At 31.5% G+C, this 19,215-nt stretch overlaps 1 protein-coding gene across 3 annotated transcripts; it reads right to left on the reverse strand.

Annotated features, from left to right (window-relative positions):
* Positions 1 to 2,160: 2,160 nt before the first annotated feature.
* LOC127737516 (uncharacterized) lies at positions 2,161 to 18,724 on the reverse strand. Of its 3 annotated transcripts, none has more exons than XM_052248303.1 (13): positions 18,625 to 18,724; positions 18,093 to 18,204; positions 17,515 to 17,580; positions 15,420 to 15,563; positions 11,881 to 11,991; positions 11,027 to 11,245; positions 9,205 to 9,365; positions 8,929 to 9,046; positions 7,247 to 7,325; positions 6,225 to 6,413; positions 5,205 to 5,356; positions 3,440 to 3,560; positions 2,161 to 2,921 (listed from the first exon to the last, which is right to left on the reverse strand). In XM_052248303.1, the coding sequence occupies exons 2-13, from the start codon at positions 18,165 to 18,167 to the stop codon at positions 2,812 to 2,814; spliced, it is 1,545 nt and encodes a 514-aa protein (XP_052104263.1). In that variant the 5' UTR covers positions 18,168 to 18,204; positions 18,625 to 18,724; the 3' UTR covers positions 2,161 to 2,811. The 3 variants fall into 3 exon arrangements, with proteins under 3 accessions (XP_052104263.1, XP_052104266.1, XP_052104264.1); XM_052248306.1 differs by lacking the exon at positions 18,625 to 18,724 and adding an exon at positions 18,557 to 18,598; XM_052248304.1 differs by lacking the exon at positions 18,625 to 18,724 and adding an exon at positions 18,557 to 18,577 and having other exon boundaries at positions 18,093 to 18,260.
* Between the last annotated feature and the right edge of the window lie 491 nt (positions 18,725 to 19,215).

Genomic DNA, 19,215 nt, shown 5'->3' on the forward strand with positions numbered 1-19,215 from the left:
CGACTTTTATTCCTTTACTTTATATGTGTTTGCTCTTATCCATTTAATCTTACAAAAACTTTTGGTTATATCTGCTGCTTCTATACTATCTTATGAGAGTAGATGGCAGCAGGTATAAACGATAGTTATTGTAAGATTGAATGGATCAAGTTCACATAAAGTAAAAGACAAGAAGTTAAAATAGAATATGTTAAACAATGCAATAGAAAATATATATAAATCATCAAAAATGGAAAAGAAAAAGGGGTGCATGTCCAAATCGTTTTCTGTGCAAATTGTGCGACAGCTGCATCTATGTTAACTAATTCTGTGTGACAGTGTAAATTGAGATTTCTTTAAAAAAATAAATATCTAGTCATTTTATTGGCAAAACATTTAAGTACTTTGTTTTGATGTAATCATCGGGCTCGGTACTCACAATATATATTACGACTGACAGTATACTCGTTAGTCATGACAATTTCAACCATTTATAAGTTAAACTTACAATAAATTGTTATCATAATTACGACTGTCTCAAAACGAGTTGCAGGTGTATATATTTATCTTTAAAAAAAGGTTGATATGTAACTGCACACACAAATTCAATATTCAGTTCTGCTATCCATATAATCACCTTTTCAAGTATATTATATATTCGTTCAAAATATGTGTTTCTATGTCAATAAAACTTAGTACTTATGGGGAAATATTCATTAATCAAAGACATTGTACTTCAACACCTTAAGTAGCTCTATTGCTCAGTATAGGACATTGTTATGTATTGTCATCTTTATTACAAATTTGGACACAAAAAAAATCTGTTAATGCAATTTACAATTTTTTGAAAAGAACTAATTGATAATTGAGTCTTACGGCCTTTTTGATGGGATTTATAATTCTTATTCGTATGTTTTCTTTGTTAAGTTTTGTGAACTTCTATTCGTCTGTTCGTCTTTGTTATTGTTTTTTTCCCAGATGTACAAGAAAGTCAATTCCTGTTTTACGATTTTACATCAAAACTGTCAGACGACTCCTTATAGGAGCTATTGCCCTTAAATGACAATTTTTACCCCTAATTGTTGCCAGTTATCTTAAAATCTACAATAGACAGAGAGGAACTTTAAGATGCAAAATTATCAGCACGACAAGATTTACAAATTATAGGACTTATTGTGCCAAATGTTGATTTTTTTCCATTTTTTAGTTTTTGTTTATTATTTATGAAAAATATGAAATTTTAAATAACAAAAATAATCAACAAGACAAGATCTTAAAGTTTGTTGTAAGACCGAGACCGAAACTGACTATTATTACCAATTTTAGCATTTGGGCCAAAAATATAGTAAATAAAAAAAGCTGTCAACATAAAAAAAATTTAACAGAAGAACATCTTCAGATGTGTCTAGATGCAGTAATCGTTAGTTGACTCCTTATAGGAGTTATTGCACTTTAATGGTGTTTTTTTTTTACCAATTTTTGCATATTTGGTCAAAACTATAGTAGATAGAAAAAATGGTAAACGGTAATAATGACCAGCGAGACAAAATCTACAAATATATCAATACGGCAGATATTGTCAGGTGACTCCTTGTAATGTCCTTATTGATTTTATCAGCTTTTCATTTTTTTGATAGGTTTTGAATTTTCAAATATTTTGGCCTCGAAAATCACTGAAGAGACATTTATTGTCGAAATGCACATCTGGTGCAGTAAACTTGGTACCGTTAATGTTATAATAGGAGTACTTGCCTTTTAAATATGATTTTTACCCTTTTTTTTACATATGATGGAAAAAATGTGGTAAATAAAGAAAACCCGAACACATAAAAATAATGATCTAGACAAGATCTACAAATACATTTTAAGTCAACATTGTCGATATTGTCAATTGACTCTTTTTTGAAGTTATTGTCCTTTAAAACAATGTTTACTATTTTTTCTGTGTTAAGCAAAAACTGTAGAAGATTAACACTACAAATGATCAGCAAGACTATATCTACATATAGGTTAGAAAAGCCGAAATTGTAAGAACACTTCGTTATTGCCCTTAAAGAAATGACGATTTTTACCAATTTTTTTTTTTGTAGTTTGGGTTAAAACTATAGTACACAGAGAGAACGTAAAAACAGAAAAAATGATCAGCAAAAGACCAACCTAAAAAAAAAATTTAGTCATGAATTATATTTTAGTGTTTATTATTTGAGGGTTGTTATTGCTGAACACACTCTTAGATCCGGGTGTGTGACACAGGCTCTTTAGAGCCTCAAGCTGTAGCTGACTATTCCGAAACAAGTTCCTTCAAAGATACATGTGAATATTATTGATAAAATATGATAAAAAGTATCGTTTTTGGAAGCTAGGTAGCATATATATATATATAAGGTAAAATAAAAACATATATAAAGTAAAATAAGTACGTGAAAAAAAACCCACCTATCGCCCCCAAAGAAATAGAATTTAAAAAGACATACTCTGGATCTAGTTCGTATACAAAGTTTGGCAGAAGTTCTCAACAATTATATACAAAGATTATATGAATTATAGATTTAAATATTATTAGCTTATTTCTGCCAACATGTTTTCTTTGAATGTTGTGTTGTAAACTCCTGGTATATATATATTACAAGCGATTTCGATATAGTATATAAAAATAAGGAGATGTGGTAAGATTGCCAATGTTCATTTGAAACACATTCGACTTTATCATACATAGTTAAAATCCACAATCAAACACACTTTTACACAGCTATACACATGTATATAGAATTGTTACTTTTCTGCTCATTATAGGACGGATATTATAGTTATTTTTATCATTCCGCAGCTCAATCATCTGGATGTTGAAATGATCGTAAACCATAAGTCCTCTCGTATAATTAATTCTGTCTTGTTACATTGGATGAGCTGTAATCCTTTGCCATTAAATGTCCAGTAGCTTCCTGAAAACATTAGATATATTTGATTATCAGATGATATACAACAACAACAAAACTTTATTGTTGGGAGGATTTAGACCGTAGACATAATTATATTGAATAGTCACATGACTTTTGCTGAAGACTAGATATCACTTACTAAGATATGTGTGGTATAGGTTGGAATAGGTCGCTCTTTTCAGCTTCATGATCTGTGATAAGGTCGATAATTTGAGATAAAGTATATGGCAAGGTTGTTGAAGGGATCATAAATATCTGTAACTAATCTGATTTTTTTTACAGATGCGATTTTAATTAGTAAAAACTGCATCAGATATTTGTCAAATCTATGTATCTCTCAATGAAATAGCGTAAGCGTTATAGATATAGATGTATTTTTTTGTCAAAAAATGTACAATAGGGTACATGTATTTTTTTTATTCAAAATATATGAAAAGTGTGAAGGATTCGATGTATCAGCTGCTCAACCCTACCACAAAAAGGTCGAAGTAATCCTATTTGTAGGTTATAATTTCATTTACCTCTATAGATTAGGGATTCAAAATACCTATTACCATCACGCCCATTGACATTTGTCACTATAAAATACCGTGGATCCGCTTGAACAATTTCCTTTTCTGATTTATTCCTTGTCCAATCGTCCTGAAAATTAAAAAAAATGTAAAATCAGGGTTTAAAGCTCACAACATTTTGACAGGAAAAAGTGAATTGAGATAACTGACATAGTTACATTTCACTAGACAATTATTTTCGTAGACGTAAAAACAAATATTATTCCTATACATTACTAGTATTACAAATATTTCAGTGATAGCCATTTCGAAATAAACATTTTCTAAAACTTCTAAATCTGACAGAAGCTAGGAGTTCTTTTTTTTGTTCAAATATTTTTTAATCAAAATAGAGGATAGAAACGGGGAATGTGTCCAAGAGACAACAACCTGACCAAAGAGCACAAAACAGCCAAAGGCCACCAATTGGTCTTCAACGTAGCGAGAAAATGCCGCACCCGGAGGCGGGCTTCAGCTGGACCCTAATTGTCTCTTTGATATTTTCGGTCTCTTTTTTATCCTTGCTTGCTTTAAAATTCAGAACTTTTCAGACATTCTGCTTGCACTCAATATAGAACTTTTCAGACATTCTGCTTGCACTCAATCTAGAACTGTTCAGACATTCTGCTTGCACTCAATCTAGAACTGTTAAGACATTCTGCTTGCACTCAATCTAGAAATGTTCAGACGTTCTGCTTGTACTCAATATAGAACTGTTTAGACATTCGGCTTGCACTCAATCTAGAACTGTTCAGACATTCAGCTTGCACTCAATCTAGAACTGTTCAGACATTCTGCTTGCACTCAATCTAGAACTGTTCAGACATTCAGCTTGCACTCAATCTAGAACTGTTCAGACATTCTGCTTCCACTCAATCTAGAACTTTTCAGACATTCAGCTTGCACTCAATCTAGAACTGTTCAGACGTTCTGTTTGCACTCAATCTAGAACTGTTCAGACGTTCTGCTTGTACTCAATCTAGAACTGTTTAGACATTCGGCTTGCACTCAATCTAGAACTGTTCAGACATTCAGCTTGCACTCAATCTAGAACTGTTCAGACATTCTGCTTGCACTCAATCTAGAACTGTTCAGACATTCAGCTTGCACTCAATCTAGAACTGTTCAGACATTCTGTTTGCACTCAATCTAGAACTGTTCCGCTACTTTCATAATAATTGAGCGTACCCTTATCGTCTTGAACAGGATTGAATATAAATCTGTGGAAATGTCTGATAAATTGACTAAATCATAAGCATGATTTATTTAATAATATGTATGTTCATTATTTTAAAGAATGATTCAGTTCAAAATCTCTTTACTAGTGTGAATAAAATATATTCAAATATAGTCAGAAAAAAGAAATAAAGTAAAGTCAATAAAAATCTGCTTGCAGTAAAAATCATCAGCATGCATGTATAAAAAAAATAGAGAAGAATATTAATAAAGGTATCACTTGATATACTGTTGTTACACTGACGGTAAAGTAAAGCATAAACTGACAAAATTTTCATCTAAATTCGTGTAAAGATAAACGTATGGTTTTTTTTATTGTTTTTTGTCGATTTCGCTAAAATTTTGTATGTTTGTTTTCGATTAATAATTTTTCATTGATAATTTCACATTTTTGTCTATCTAAAATTCTCGTTTATGTGAATTGTATCAATATAAATAATTGATTCGACACACTTGTAATATCAATACATTTTCAGATGATATATACAATTTTACTCACAACTAGAATAAGCTTTGTTGCTTTTGCTGCCATTATGAATTTTTTGGAGTCAATAATCTGAAAGACACCAATGAAAACGCTATGTGGATTTTTCAGCTTTCTGTTTTCTTCTTTTCTACATAAGCCAGAGCATATGTTATATCGGATGAGGTCTAAAATAAAAGATTACTTTTGGTTATTTGTGTCGTTAGGTTGCTGTCTTATTAACATGTTCCCACTTCTCTTATACCAAGTAAAAATTATCTCCCTACTATAGCATAGATGTACTTGCTGTATATTACTGATAAATCAATAGTACAATTGGATAAGTTACGATGTGAAATATTGTGGATAACATTAAGGTAAATCTAGAAAAACGCTTCGGATGCAGTAAATTTAGTAAGTGTTATTGTCATGTTCTAAGGTTACTCTAAGATATCATTTTCTAAGGTTACTCTAAGATATCATGTTCTAAGGTTACTCTAAGATATCATTTTCTAAGGTTACTCTAAGATATCATTTTCTAAGGTTACTCTAAGATATCATGTTCTAAGGTTACTCTAAGATATCATTTTCTAAGGTTACTCTAAGTTATCATTTTCTAAGGTAACTCTAAGATGTCATTTTCTAAGGTTACTCTAAGATATCATTTTCTAAGGTTACTCTAAGATATCATTTTCGGTTTCTGGTAGATATCATGGTGAATAGCTTAAGATTTCAACGAAAAATAAATTTATAATGCAAGCAAGGGAATGATTTCTTTCGTTCACGCGGACAAAGAAACGCTTATATTATGAAATTTTCTTCTAGATGATGGTACACAGTGTAGGCGTCCATCATGCACACTTATACTTTTTTAAATGTGTGTGTGTGTGTGTGTGTTTGTGGAAAGGGGGGTTTTCTAACCTCTAAAGTGACAATCATAGCATTTAAAGGGCTACTCGTGTTTGTTAACAGCCAAAAAGAGAAGGTCTAGGTGATAATTTTCTATGTACCAGTCAAGTATGACGTTCAAGGAACACGTGTGACTATACAACTTACTTTTGTTTCCATTCTCGGTTCGTAACGTTGATATGTTTAACATCCCCGAATTATCCACTGTAATATATTTATTTGATTGAGGGTAGTGACGAATATAGCATTCAGTTGGATGTTTCCATTTTACATTAACTATTCTAATAGTACTTGTGTTGGAGCTTGTAGTTGCCGTTGCATTCTCTGTAGAATCACCTAAAAATAACACAAGTACAAAAAAAAAGATTATATTAATACATTGATGATTTATTGCAGGTTGTAAATTATCTTTCGTAATAGAAACACAATAAACTGTTTGACACATTCATTTTAGTGCTCGCATAACAGAAGTTTTAGATTAAACTGTTCTATAGTTACTCGTCCTGAACATGCATCAAATATTTGCCACTGGATGTTAAGCAAACTTCAATCAATCAATTCTATAGTCCATGCCTAAGTAATACATATATGCATGTAACTTTGATTGTTCAGTTTGTTTTGTTGCCTTCCGTTGGCAAATTAAATGAAACGCTTAACTTACAAACGCCAATCATGCTAAATACAGCAATTTGAAACTTTTTTGTGATTTTTTTTAGGGCTATGACATAAGATATTATCCATAATATTACAAAAATGAAAGATCTGATGTACTGAAAGAAACTAGATATTCAATACAGAATATGCTTATCTTTCTGGACAACCTTATATCATTTCCAGTTAGGGTTTCAGAATATACAGGGTTAGTTTTGATATCCGACGTAGTAATACTTTATATTAGTCACGCTTTAGATAAGATTCAGTATTGTCAAAAGCTTTTTTTGTTTTCTGTTAGCTTAAGTCAGTTTTTGTTGTCCCTTCAGTTTATTGTCCTGTAGAATTCGATCTTCTTTTTGGCCCTTTTAACATAGGTTGTCCGGTTTTGTCTATAAATGAATGTTGCAAATTCAGATCTGATTTAACTTTGATTCATTTCCAAAAGTTTGTTTGCATATGCAATGCTGCTTTTTAACGCAAGAAATCTAAATAAATAAAACCTTAAATGTACATACCACCACGTGTAATGACCTTTACATAGATCTTTATCTCTAAAACGTCTGCACTTCTGTTTTGTTCTTGTCTTTCAACAATCTAATAATATATCATTAATATTATTAATATTTTTGTCTTAAGATATATTTCTAACCGTTTACTCTATCAGATACTGAACTATTGCTGAAGGAATTATATCTACAATTCGCAAAATATTACATATACTTAACATTATATGTCTTGTGAGTTTTATGCTTGTCGTATGATTGCTGTCTAATTAACGTACCTCTCCGTTTATTAATATTACAGTATTGAAGGTTATCAATGTGTATGGGCTAAACAAATTGTTGTTGTTGGTTGCTGTCAGCTTAATTTGTTTTTGTTAATTGTTAAAGCTAAAATCAGGCCTTTAGTTTTCTCATTTGAATGTTTCCTTCTTTGTCATGCCGGATCCTTTTATAGCGTACTATACGGTATTGGTTTTGCTGCTTATTAAAGGTCGTGCTGTGACCTATAGTCGCTTAGACATCATGTCCTATTGCCTTTGGTTGATAGTTGTCTCATTAGCAAGAATGCCCCATCTTCTAAATTTTATCTAAGGATTGAATGATTTTTTTTGTGTAATTTTATTGGGGTGTTTTAAAAAGCGTTCCATGAAGCACATTTTGTATGCAGCGTCGACGCTTATAAATATTAAAAAGAAAATATTCAATTCTAATAATTGCAGTTATTTGCTACAACCATGAAATAAAAAATACTTATAGTCTTAGATGCATGATTTTTTTTATTAGTTGTTATTGGCTTTGAACTAGCTGTCAGTAACTGCGAGCACTCTCAGCACTCTCAGATCTGTGCTAAGTGTCTTTTTATTGTTGGGATATACAAGTACCCGTCCACGTCCACTTTGTGTTTTTGATGAGTTAAGCCTTTTTCAACTGATTTTTATAGTTTATTCTTATGTTGTACTGTTACACCACTGTCCCAGATTAGGGGAAGGGTTGGCGCCTTCAAACTAGTTTAACCCCGCCACATTCTGTATGTGCCTGTCCCAAGTCAGGAACCTGTAATTCAGTGGTTGTCGTTTGTTGCTGTGTTACATATTTGTTTTACGTTCATTATTTTGTACATAAATTAGGCCGTTAGTTTTCTCGTTTGAATTGTTTTACATTTGTCATTTCGGGGCCTTTTATAGCTGACTATGCGATATGGGCTTTGCTCATTGTTGAAGGCCGTACGATGACCTATAGTTGTTAATTTCTGTGTCATTTGGTCTCTTATGGAGAGTTGTCTCATTGGCAATCATACCACATCTTCTTTTTATATTATAATATCAAGCTTTTCCTTTGTTTTCCTACGCTATGTTGTAACGGTGTTATGGAAAGCACCTGCATTTGTTAATGTTGTATTTTATTGAGAAATAAGATATGATTTGAGAATGTCTAGCGATTGTTGTCAGCCAATCAAAAGCACGGATTCTTTTGAAACATACATGTGATGTAAATGTATTGTTATATATTTCAAAGATTCTTTTGAAACATACATGTGATGTAAGTATATTGTTATATATTTCAAAGATTGTTTTGAAACATACATGTGATGTAAGTATATTGTTATATATTTCAAAGATTCTTTTGAAACATACATGTGATGTAAGTATATTGTTATATATTTCAAAGATTAACATCTATTGTTATTTACTAACCAAGCTGATAAATTCTTCTGTTGATGGATACAACAAATACTTAAACATTTCTAGGACTATCTCATGCGGATAACATTTTACTGCTTGGTAGTCGATTCCTAACAATTTGTCATGAGGCCTTCAGTAACACACAAAAAAGAAAAAAAGTATAATGAATAAAACTATAAACTACAACATTGTTAGGCCGTTTGTCATTGAATCAATGCAAAAGCGATTTATCCATTTCACAAAAACTGACAAATTTTTCCTTGGCAACCAAAGTAAAACATAACATACCCAAGATTTAGCTTTTTATAGAATTTGATAGTTCTGTCAGTAATTTCTACGACATGGCCGCCACCAGTGGATACTAAGGTCATTCCACTAGGTTCACTGTGCTCGTCGGTTAACATGAAAACTATAGGAGATTTCTTAACGCCTATATCTGGTGGCAAAATCTACAAAGAATTTTTAGACTAGAATATTTTATATCTTTATTTTTCATGTTTTTATTTGTTTATGTTATGATCATTTTTTACTTATGATATGACATTAAGAATTGAAAGTAAATCTAGTAACTATAAATATGAGTGAGGCTGTACGGTCATGCTTTCGCGGTCTTGTGGATCTTTTAGATACCCATATAGGCGTCCGATTGTGCCTTATTCCCGATTGTAGCATTTTGACTGAGTGTGGAATTGCATGGCAGGTGATGCATGCATAAAGGAGACGCCTACCATTTCGACGCACCTGGTTTCGCTCCCTTTGGGTTCATACGATTCCCTGAGTTTTTGCTTCTTACCGTGATTTATCTCATTTGATCGATTTGCGAGATTTGAAAATTGGTAAACTACTATCGCCTTAATTTAAGGTTCCACTAAAGTCAAAATATAGGACACTTCATAAACATCTAAACTTTGCCTGTATTTTTCAACCTATAATGAGAAAGTCCTAAACTATGAGAACATATGTTCATTTAAACATACTTAACATATACACACTGTGTAAATTGTAAATAAACTTGAAATTGTTATGCTGTGGCCAAACCGGTTCTTGGGGTGAACACTAAATTTTCAAAAAAATCTGAAGGCCTGCGAGACGACTTAATTTGCTTAAAATTGGTATGGACGAATACTGTTACATGTATTGCAGGGCAAGCTCATGTTGATTTGTCACATACATATGCTTTAATGGCATATTTGTCCAATTTCTGTATTGTACCTTCGATATTTGTTCACCTAGATACATGAAGTTAACTGAAACTCGAAAATCAATATATTTTCTGAAAAATCAACATGAGCTTGCCCTGCATTAGATATAACAGTATTCGTCCATACCAATTTTAAACAAATTAAGTCGTCTCGCAGGCCTCCAGATTTTTTTGAAAGTTTAGTGTTCACCCTAAGAACCGGTTTGGCCACAACATAACAATTTCAAGTTTATTTACAATTTAAACAGTGTGTATATGTTAAGTATGTTTAAATGAACATATGTTCTCATAGTTTAGGACTTTACTCATTATAGGTTGAAAAATACAGGCAAAGTTTAGATGTTTATGAAGTGTCCTATATTTTGACTTTAGTGGAACCTTAAGTGAATGTATTTTTGTCGCAAAATTTGATAGATACATTATACTGCACTCATTAAATTTTCATGTTATTGATTAAACATTGGTAAAATCTTAACATATGTTAAATATATCCGTTTAAATAATATATTTAAATCTTTAGATATCAAATTATGAAATTAATGTCAAAACGTTATCAACACATTCGACTTCAAAAATGTTGGGTGAAATTCGCACCAAATAATTACAAATGAATTATCGATACCTTAACGTACAGAGCAGCAGAACAAAAGTTTGACAGGGCAAAACAAAATTTTGTGTATATCGAATATTTTGACAGAAGAAAAAGGGCTTTACTTAAGTATAAACAAATTTTATTGATTTAAACGGCCTATAAAGTTAATATAACATATAATATATAATATTTTAGATGAAAAATGAGAGAAATATAGTTTGGTCCCTTTCTCGCATCCTGAAGTCTATATATCTATATATATAAATTAACTGGGGTTATTTCTAGTTAGTCACATCAGTACTTATGTTTATTCTTACGTCAATATCAATAAGTGGACAGTCTTCTGTTTCAAAATCACCATCAGCATTAAAACTACATGTCTCATACTTGTATGTTATATTTCCATATGTCATTGGATCATCTTTTTTTCTTTCTATTTCGGTTTTTACATCTTTTTCAAACTGTGTATGTGTTTTATTTCCTTTAATGGATGTGTGACTACTATCCATTTCATCTTGTTCGCCAAGTATTTCAGTCTGCAATGAAATAGCGAAATCGTTTTCATTCACGAACAACGCTAAAATTCAAACTGACTGAGTATATTTCTCTCTTTGATTAAACATTTTCCCTCTCTGTGAGGTCAATAATTAAGAGAAAGTTATAACACGTGTTTGTGTATTTGCACGTATCTTACCTCCTATACATTTCTAGAAATATTATTGGTTAAAAGCGAACAGGTGGAGACCGTTTATATTCAAATTTAGGTCATGGGGCGTGTTTAGATGTGATCACTTTGATAGGACAATCACATGTTAAGATAGTCGGCAAGAAAAGTTCGTTACATAGTGTGCTAGTGACCTAATACGATATATACGGGGTCAGTAAATTCCATTTGGGGTTTTCAAACTCCATATGGAATTTACTGAGCCCGTAGCTACGTAACTAATAATATGCCCGTGTCTTCAAACCCCAATATCGCTTACATGTTTTAGACTTGACTAGAAATTGGTGTCAATGAGTTTATTTTTGAAAACAGACCACTTAATTGGAACATTTATTTGTTCAATATTTCCTTAGTTCTGTAAAGTCATTATTAAAATGTATCTACATTATGCATTAAGGAATTATCAGTATGATCTATTGGTGTGACATTTCTCATATCAATACATACTTCATGCGTTAATGGACGATCATCATGTTCTATTGGTGTGACATTTCTTTCAGCTTTTCTTCTTTCTAAGTCATCAATATTTCCATCTCCTGGTTTTCGTGTTTCTTCATTCTACAATAAAATAAACATGTTTTACTCTATAGATTTCACAATGCCTAAAGTATATAACAGGTCATCAATTTATAGATTGCTTAATGTGCATATAGCTACCTAAATGGACATAAGTATTTGTCTTTTTATATCCTGTTTTGGTTGGGTTTGGGATCCTTGATAAATAAATAATCAAAATCAAACTGATATTCCTGAATAAAAACAGCTCTTGACATAGAAAAGAAAATATCATATGTACATGCAGTTATTTTAGCGTTTATAACATTTTGCGCTTGTACCGGTCAATAAACAAAACTGCATCATTTGTCGAGCGACCCTGTAGTTTTATATCATTTTCTGCTATATTATTGCCTGAAACGTTATCTATAATTGCGCGTATAATGATATTTTCATTTGTTTTAACTACAGGAAGGTCGTGTAAAAGGTGAAGGTCAAAAAGTTTACCCTTCTAGTAAAAAAATCAGGTAGTTTGTTCTAAGACATTAAATAAAAATATGCTGTGAATGCAAATAAAACTAATATCGTTTGGAAATATCAAAGGAATATATTAATCGTACTTTCGTTCCTGTTTTTTATCGTGATTGATACGTCAAAGCTTTTATTCGTTACAATAAAACCGCCTTAAGCATGTGTAGAAAAGTAATCAAAGTACTGAAGTACTGAACATCGGATGACCGCAGGTTCTTGTGTATGGTCAAAAGCACATGTCACAGAAACAGATCACATCTCTATACCTGAAACTGAGGTTAATTTACAGAGATTTGTTTTTCTGATACAAGTTCCTGCTTGGATGATGAATAAATGACAGGAAATTCAACCTCACCGTAATAACTATTATATTGTAGTGATACAAATCAGTATACCTTAGACTATTATACTAATATAATAATAGTTCCAGAGAATACACTGGTTTGTTGTTATATATTATATTAATATTACGGTTGCATGTATATATAATTTTCATCTATTTGTATATCATTCTATTCTACTATTATTATAGTGCAGTGCAAGTGCATGGTGGACACTCTTCTGTAAAAAAAATCAAAGCCTTAAAGGCTGTAAAAGCAATTGCTGCCATGTTAATGCTTTGTGGACTTTTATTTTTCATCCATATATATAAGAATTAAACCTGACAGGACAGGAGTGTTGACTAGTGAGAAGCAAGACGGTTTTAACTTTATATCAATAAAAGACTTTAGCAGGAAATCATTTTAAATATGTTTTATATTTCACAAGGAGACAACAAGTTTACCAGGCTAAAGTTGGGGTTAATTATACATGTGCTGAAACATATAACTAAAAAAAAAATCAATATGGATTGTCCCCTGGTAGTGTTTGTAACTGGGCAATAATTTCCTTTATTGATTTAATTTTAACAATTTTCATAATTAATTTAAATTAACCATTCAGTTAAAACATTTCAACTTTCCAGACGCAAATGTTGAAAAACGGGGAAGAAATAAAATATCTTACAAGACATAAACATGTAAAAAATAAATATATATTTCAGCTTACTAAAAATATTTTCATAATGTTACTTTGACATCATTTCTTAAAACTAAGTCCCAAACATAATTGCTCAGTTGATATGTGTCATCCTCATGCGATACGAGATAACTATAATTCTGATGCAATCCCGAAAAGGGGGGTCATCACAAACAAACATGACATTAAATTATCATTATACGAACTAGAACAAACAGCTCTATGTTGCTTTGATATTTATCAATTTTCAGGAAACATGTGAAATAAATTTCAGGTCCATTTCATTATAGTGCCTAACAAGATTGTGTGAGGTAGACGAAATTGACCTTAAAACGATCGTATTGTCTTTTGATGTCCAAAAATAGGCAGATCGGACATATAAGGACTTCTAATGACTACATAAATTTGGGATTTATTATTATTATAATATTCTAATGAAACTGAAAATTGTATTTCTTTGTTAGGATAAACAACAATTTTACCTGGCGTAGCCGTGCATAAAATGTTTTTCTGCGAAAAATGGCGTATTTAATGGAATAGAACGTTAATACAGTAAACTTTCTCTTTTTTCTCCGCAATAGGCTATCAAAAATAATTTATCTAATGTGTATGTGGAAAATTATGTGAAAAGATAAAAAGTGGCAATTGTTACCTTTCATACCTTAAGTTTCATTCATATGCCGCTATTATTGTTGTTGTTACTAATTATGTAAATCAATTGTATCTGATTTTATGCCCTTTATGGGCCCTGTAATTTGGAAAATACAAAAAAAAAATCTATTCATTGATAAAACGTAATATGGACTGGTCCAGTGTCCAGTTTGCAGGTCATTTAATTTACTGTACACATTCATGCACGCTCTGATTTAATCGATATACTCGTACGAAAAAGCATGAATAGTTTGAAGGTAATCTAATAATAACTTAATCCAATCAAATTGCATAAGATTCAATAACAATGTCCAGTCCACATCATAATGAGTAATAGGGGTAAACTTGGTAGGGAGAAAATGACAGATATTTCAAGTTAATATTTATGCAATAACGAATCAAAATTTGTCAACCAAAAGTTTTGCTACAATTTCAAAAACATGTCGTTCTGTATGGGTATAGTTTTCGGATCTTTCATTAGCGTATTTAAGGCTATAAAAAGTTTGGGCTTCAAAAGTTCACACAATTATTGACTTTATACAGAAAATTCGTCCTTGTAAAACATTTAATAGTTCACAAATGATACGCGATTTTAAAGTAAAATTATTTCTTAAAACACTGCAAAAAATTTCATTCATATTGATAAAGTGGTATCGTCATAAAGTGCGTTGTAATGAACAGTGGTATAGCAAACATCGAATTTCCTCACAAAATGTTATCACACACTATAGTAAGGGGAGTCAGTTAAGTTTGTTTATTTTTAGATTACAGGTAATCATTTGACATTACGTATACAACCTGTGTGACCTGTGTAGTGATTTTGATTTTACGATAAATTCATGAATGAATGAACGATAATTTTATGAATGAACATGAGCACCTGACCTCTTTCTTAAACACCAATTAAACATATAAAACCGTATTTAAAAAGAGATAATTCAGTCAAATTTTCAGTACTAAATCAACAACTGAAATGATTCCATTTTTTGATGAAACATCGTACGAACGGAAAACGGAATCGCAGGTATAAAAATGCACTTTTTTCCCTTGTAATGACCGCGGATCTATAATTTTTATAGATCGGTTGAAATCCCAAAACTAATTTGCATAATGGAAATTTAGGCGATAGCAATACATCGGAATGACCTGAAGGTCATCCTCTGTAAAAATCATGTTCTAGCAATAATCAAAATACACCAGTTCTGTTTCGAGAAGTTAGCATTTTAAACAAACATTGTAAAATTGGAAAAAAACGTGATATGAAAAAAAAAGAAATGTAACTAAATACATACAGTATCCTTTGATGATTCGATATCTGATGTCTCTAATAGAGAGTCTATAGATGTGCTTACTTCACCCTCACTATCGGATGTGTCAAACAAACTGTCTTTACTAAAGAAGTCAAATTCCTCAAGGGAAATCTCAGAAGTGGTCGTCTGTAAAAAAAAATTTTATATTTTTTTTTGTAAAGGAATGAACAAGAACCAGAATGTAATATTATGTTATTGTTCCAGATGAAATTGGTTGTATACCATATTAAGGCTCGTTCACCAAATTAAATTCTTTCAACATACTAAGGGTCTTTCTCATATATTTAGGGCATTTCAATATGTTTAGGGTCTTATACAATATTAATCATATTTCACAAAAGTAAGGGTATATCACCATTAATATCTTTCACCATAATAAGGGTCTTTCACCATAGTAAGGGTATATCACCATAGTAAGGGTATTTCACCATAGTAAGGGTTGTGTTCATCATTGTAAGGATATTTCACCATATTAAGGGTATTTCACCATAGTAAGGATATTTCACCATAGTAAGGGTCTTTCACCATAGTAAGGGCATTTCACCATAGCAATGGGTATACCACCATATTAAGGGTATTTCACCATAGAAAGGATCTGTAACTAAAACCAAGGAACGTTTATCAATAAAAAATAACAACTGAAATAAATCTTTATTCTATTTTCAAAAGAAAGATAATTTATATCCTTACTGCATTGTGAAGTAACATCTTAAAATACAAGAAAGTTTTTGAACCAACTTAAAGGTTAACCGGTGGCATAGTCATCCTTTCGAAAGTTTTACGAACGCCAGATTAGGTTATGGAACATTTGTGTCACAGATGACCACGGAGATGTTTAAGTTGTCGTAACCACAATCCAGTCCTTTCTTCGTTTGTGACATGACCGAATAAAATTTCATCTCTACGTACATTGATTTTGATTTTGATAAATTAAAACATGACTAAATATGAATGACTAAACTACCATGAACACTTTTGGGCGATACCCAAATTCATGCATTACAGTAGGCCATTATTTTCCAAGACTATTAATTTAAGTAACTTGAGTACTCTTAGATTTGTACCTTGTGATTGTTGTCTTTTTGTTGGTTTTTTGTGTACTTAATAAAAAAAATTATGTTGTACCGCCACATTTTTTTATGTGTATATCCCAAGTAAGAAGTCTGTTATTCAGTGGTTGTCGTTAGTTGTTGTCTGCCGTTTTATTTCTGTGATTCAGTGGTTGTCGTAAGTTGTTGTCTGCCGTTTTATTTCTGTGATTCAGTGGTTGTCGTTAGTTGTTGTCTGCCTTTTTGTTTCTGTGATTCAGTGGTTGTCGTAAGTTGTTGTCTGCCGTTTTATTTCTGTGATTCAGTGGTTGTCGTTAGTTGTTGTCTGCCTTTTTGTTTCTGTGATTCAGTGGTTGTCGTAAGTTGTTGTCTGCCGTTTTATTTCTGTGATTCAGTGGTTGTCGTTAGTTGTTGTCTGCCATTTTATTTCTGTGATTCAATAGTGGTCGTTAGTTGTTGTCTGCCTTTTTATTTTTCGTTTGGTTTGTTGTTTTAGTATAAATCAGGCCGTTGGTTTTGTCTTTTGAATTGTTTCATATTTTGGGGACGTTTATAACTTAGTTTTCGGTATGGGTTTTGCTGATTGTTGAAGGCCGTACGCTTAGGGAGCTACTAATTGATTTTTATGGAGGGCTAGGATGAAAAATTCTGTCCTGCTTTTTTTTTAGTTGTAATCTCTGTCCTGCATTTTTATTTTTCAATCCATTCGGTCCTGCCTTTTTTTATTAGTTTATCCTGACTTTTTTTTACATAAATTGTCATCCAACTCATTTTTTTAGCAAAGTTGCTCATCCTGTTTTTTTTTTTTTTTTTACTCAAAACTCCTGTCCTGCCTTTTTTCAAATTTCTTCAAAGCCTTACCTCCACCCACCCCCTAAAAATCAAATGGTAGCTCCCTTACCTATAATTGCTTACAACTATTTAGTTTTTAATTCGTTTTGGTGTATACTTGTTTTATCGGCAATCATACCGAATCTCCGTTTTTTATATAGACATTTGTTTTAAATCGTAAAGTTACGAACACTTACCGCTGATACTGAATGTGTTTGTCTTCCATCTTTCAGACATTCTAGGTTATCGGAAACTGGAGGGAACTAAATGAGAAAAAAAAACGTTCTTAAATTAAAAAATGTTGCAACTGTCTAACAGAAATGAAGAATAAAAAATATGTTTAAAAATGATGCATTACAATAGGAAAAAATATTATGTAACAATAAAGTCTGATTATATAATAAAGTCTGATTATAATTGCCGTATATATATATATATATATTAATACAGTTATGCATACTTATCTTAAGATCCTAAATCCTGTCGATATTGTTTTCTTATGATTTAGCATTACATAATGTCATGCTTTTCTCGGAAGAACATAGGTATGGCATGGGTTTTGTCAATTGGTGAAGATCGTACGATGAGCTGTAGTTGCATACATCCACGTCATTTGGTCTCTGGTGGATCCTAATCACATTATGTAATATTAAAAAAAAACAATGCCAAATTATACATTATACTGGATATTGAAATGTAAGACTTTTTCAGAGTCTACCATATAAGTAAGTGACCATTGCAATGAAGAAAAAAAAATAACTATAAAATTCCATACCGTATCTGTCCTTTTATACGGTACTTCTTTCTTGTCTTTTCTACCTCTAGTCGTTATCCGATAATTCATTGCCATTAACTTTTGTCAGGCGTTGCTGTTTCAAATGATTACTCTGAATTAAACAGAAACTCACATAAAATCAAAAACTGTTTTTAAACGCAGATTACTCTGAAACAAAATGAAAATTCAGTTAATTGACGCAATCGACGATTTAAGTTCAAGGTCTAAACAAATGTACCTATCATATAGTTTATCAAAAATATATTTACGAAGCCCTAGATTTGAAAGTTTACGTTCAAATAAAATAAAGTTTCCAAATTTATCATTTATTTACAATGATGCAATTTTCAATGGTGCAATTCGAATTTTAACATATTTTAAATTCATAGCATGTGTACCAAATACGAAATAAATGTAAGATATGGTTTGTACAATTGAATTGTATGTTAGTACCCCAGACTTACCTTAGCGTTCGTCAAAAGTAATGCTTGTATGTGCATTTATATAACTTAAAACCCTATTTATTACTCACCTAATATTATTACACAAGGAAGACACTATCGTGAACGGTTATTCCTGTGGATGGGCGGAATTTAATGTTCTATATATATCCGTGTCGTTGAAAACAAAAATAAGGAAGTGCTGTATATAGAGCGTGAGAGAATTTAAACTGCCATTAAACAGTTGTATATTCATATACAATAAAATGTGCTAAAAATACAAGATAGGACTTTAAAAAAAAGGTTGTTTTTAAAATATGTAATTATCTTATGAGACTGTTAAACGAACTAGTTTATGTTATATGTAACAACATTTGCATGTTTGTTTGTTCAGAGAGCAAAGTTGTAGCCGTGTTGTTTTACAAATACATATGATATATAGAAAGTGTTTCGTTATCTGTACATTTATGATTACAGGGACACTAGTTAGGGGTAAATAGTAGGGCTAAACCCCATCGCATGACCGAACTTCGAGATGTATTTTAAAAGCCCATCGTTCATACATATACAATATACGTAAATTATCAGAAAATATAAAGATTATACGTACGCTTGAGATACTCGGAGAAATGTGAAGTTTGTTAAGCTTCAGATGCGAATTTATGGGGGTTGGGTGGGGTTAC

This window comes from Mytilus californianus, unplaced genomic scaffold (assembly GCF_021869535.1).
Source record: "Mytilus californianus isolate M0D057914Y unplaced genomic scaffold, xbMytCali1.0.p SCAF_4, whole genome shotgun sequence".
NCBI lineage: Eukaryota > Metazoa > Mollusca > Bivalvia > Mytilida > Mytilidae > Mytilus > Mytilus californianus.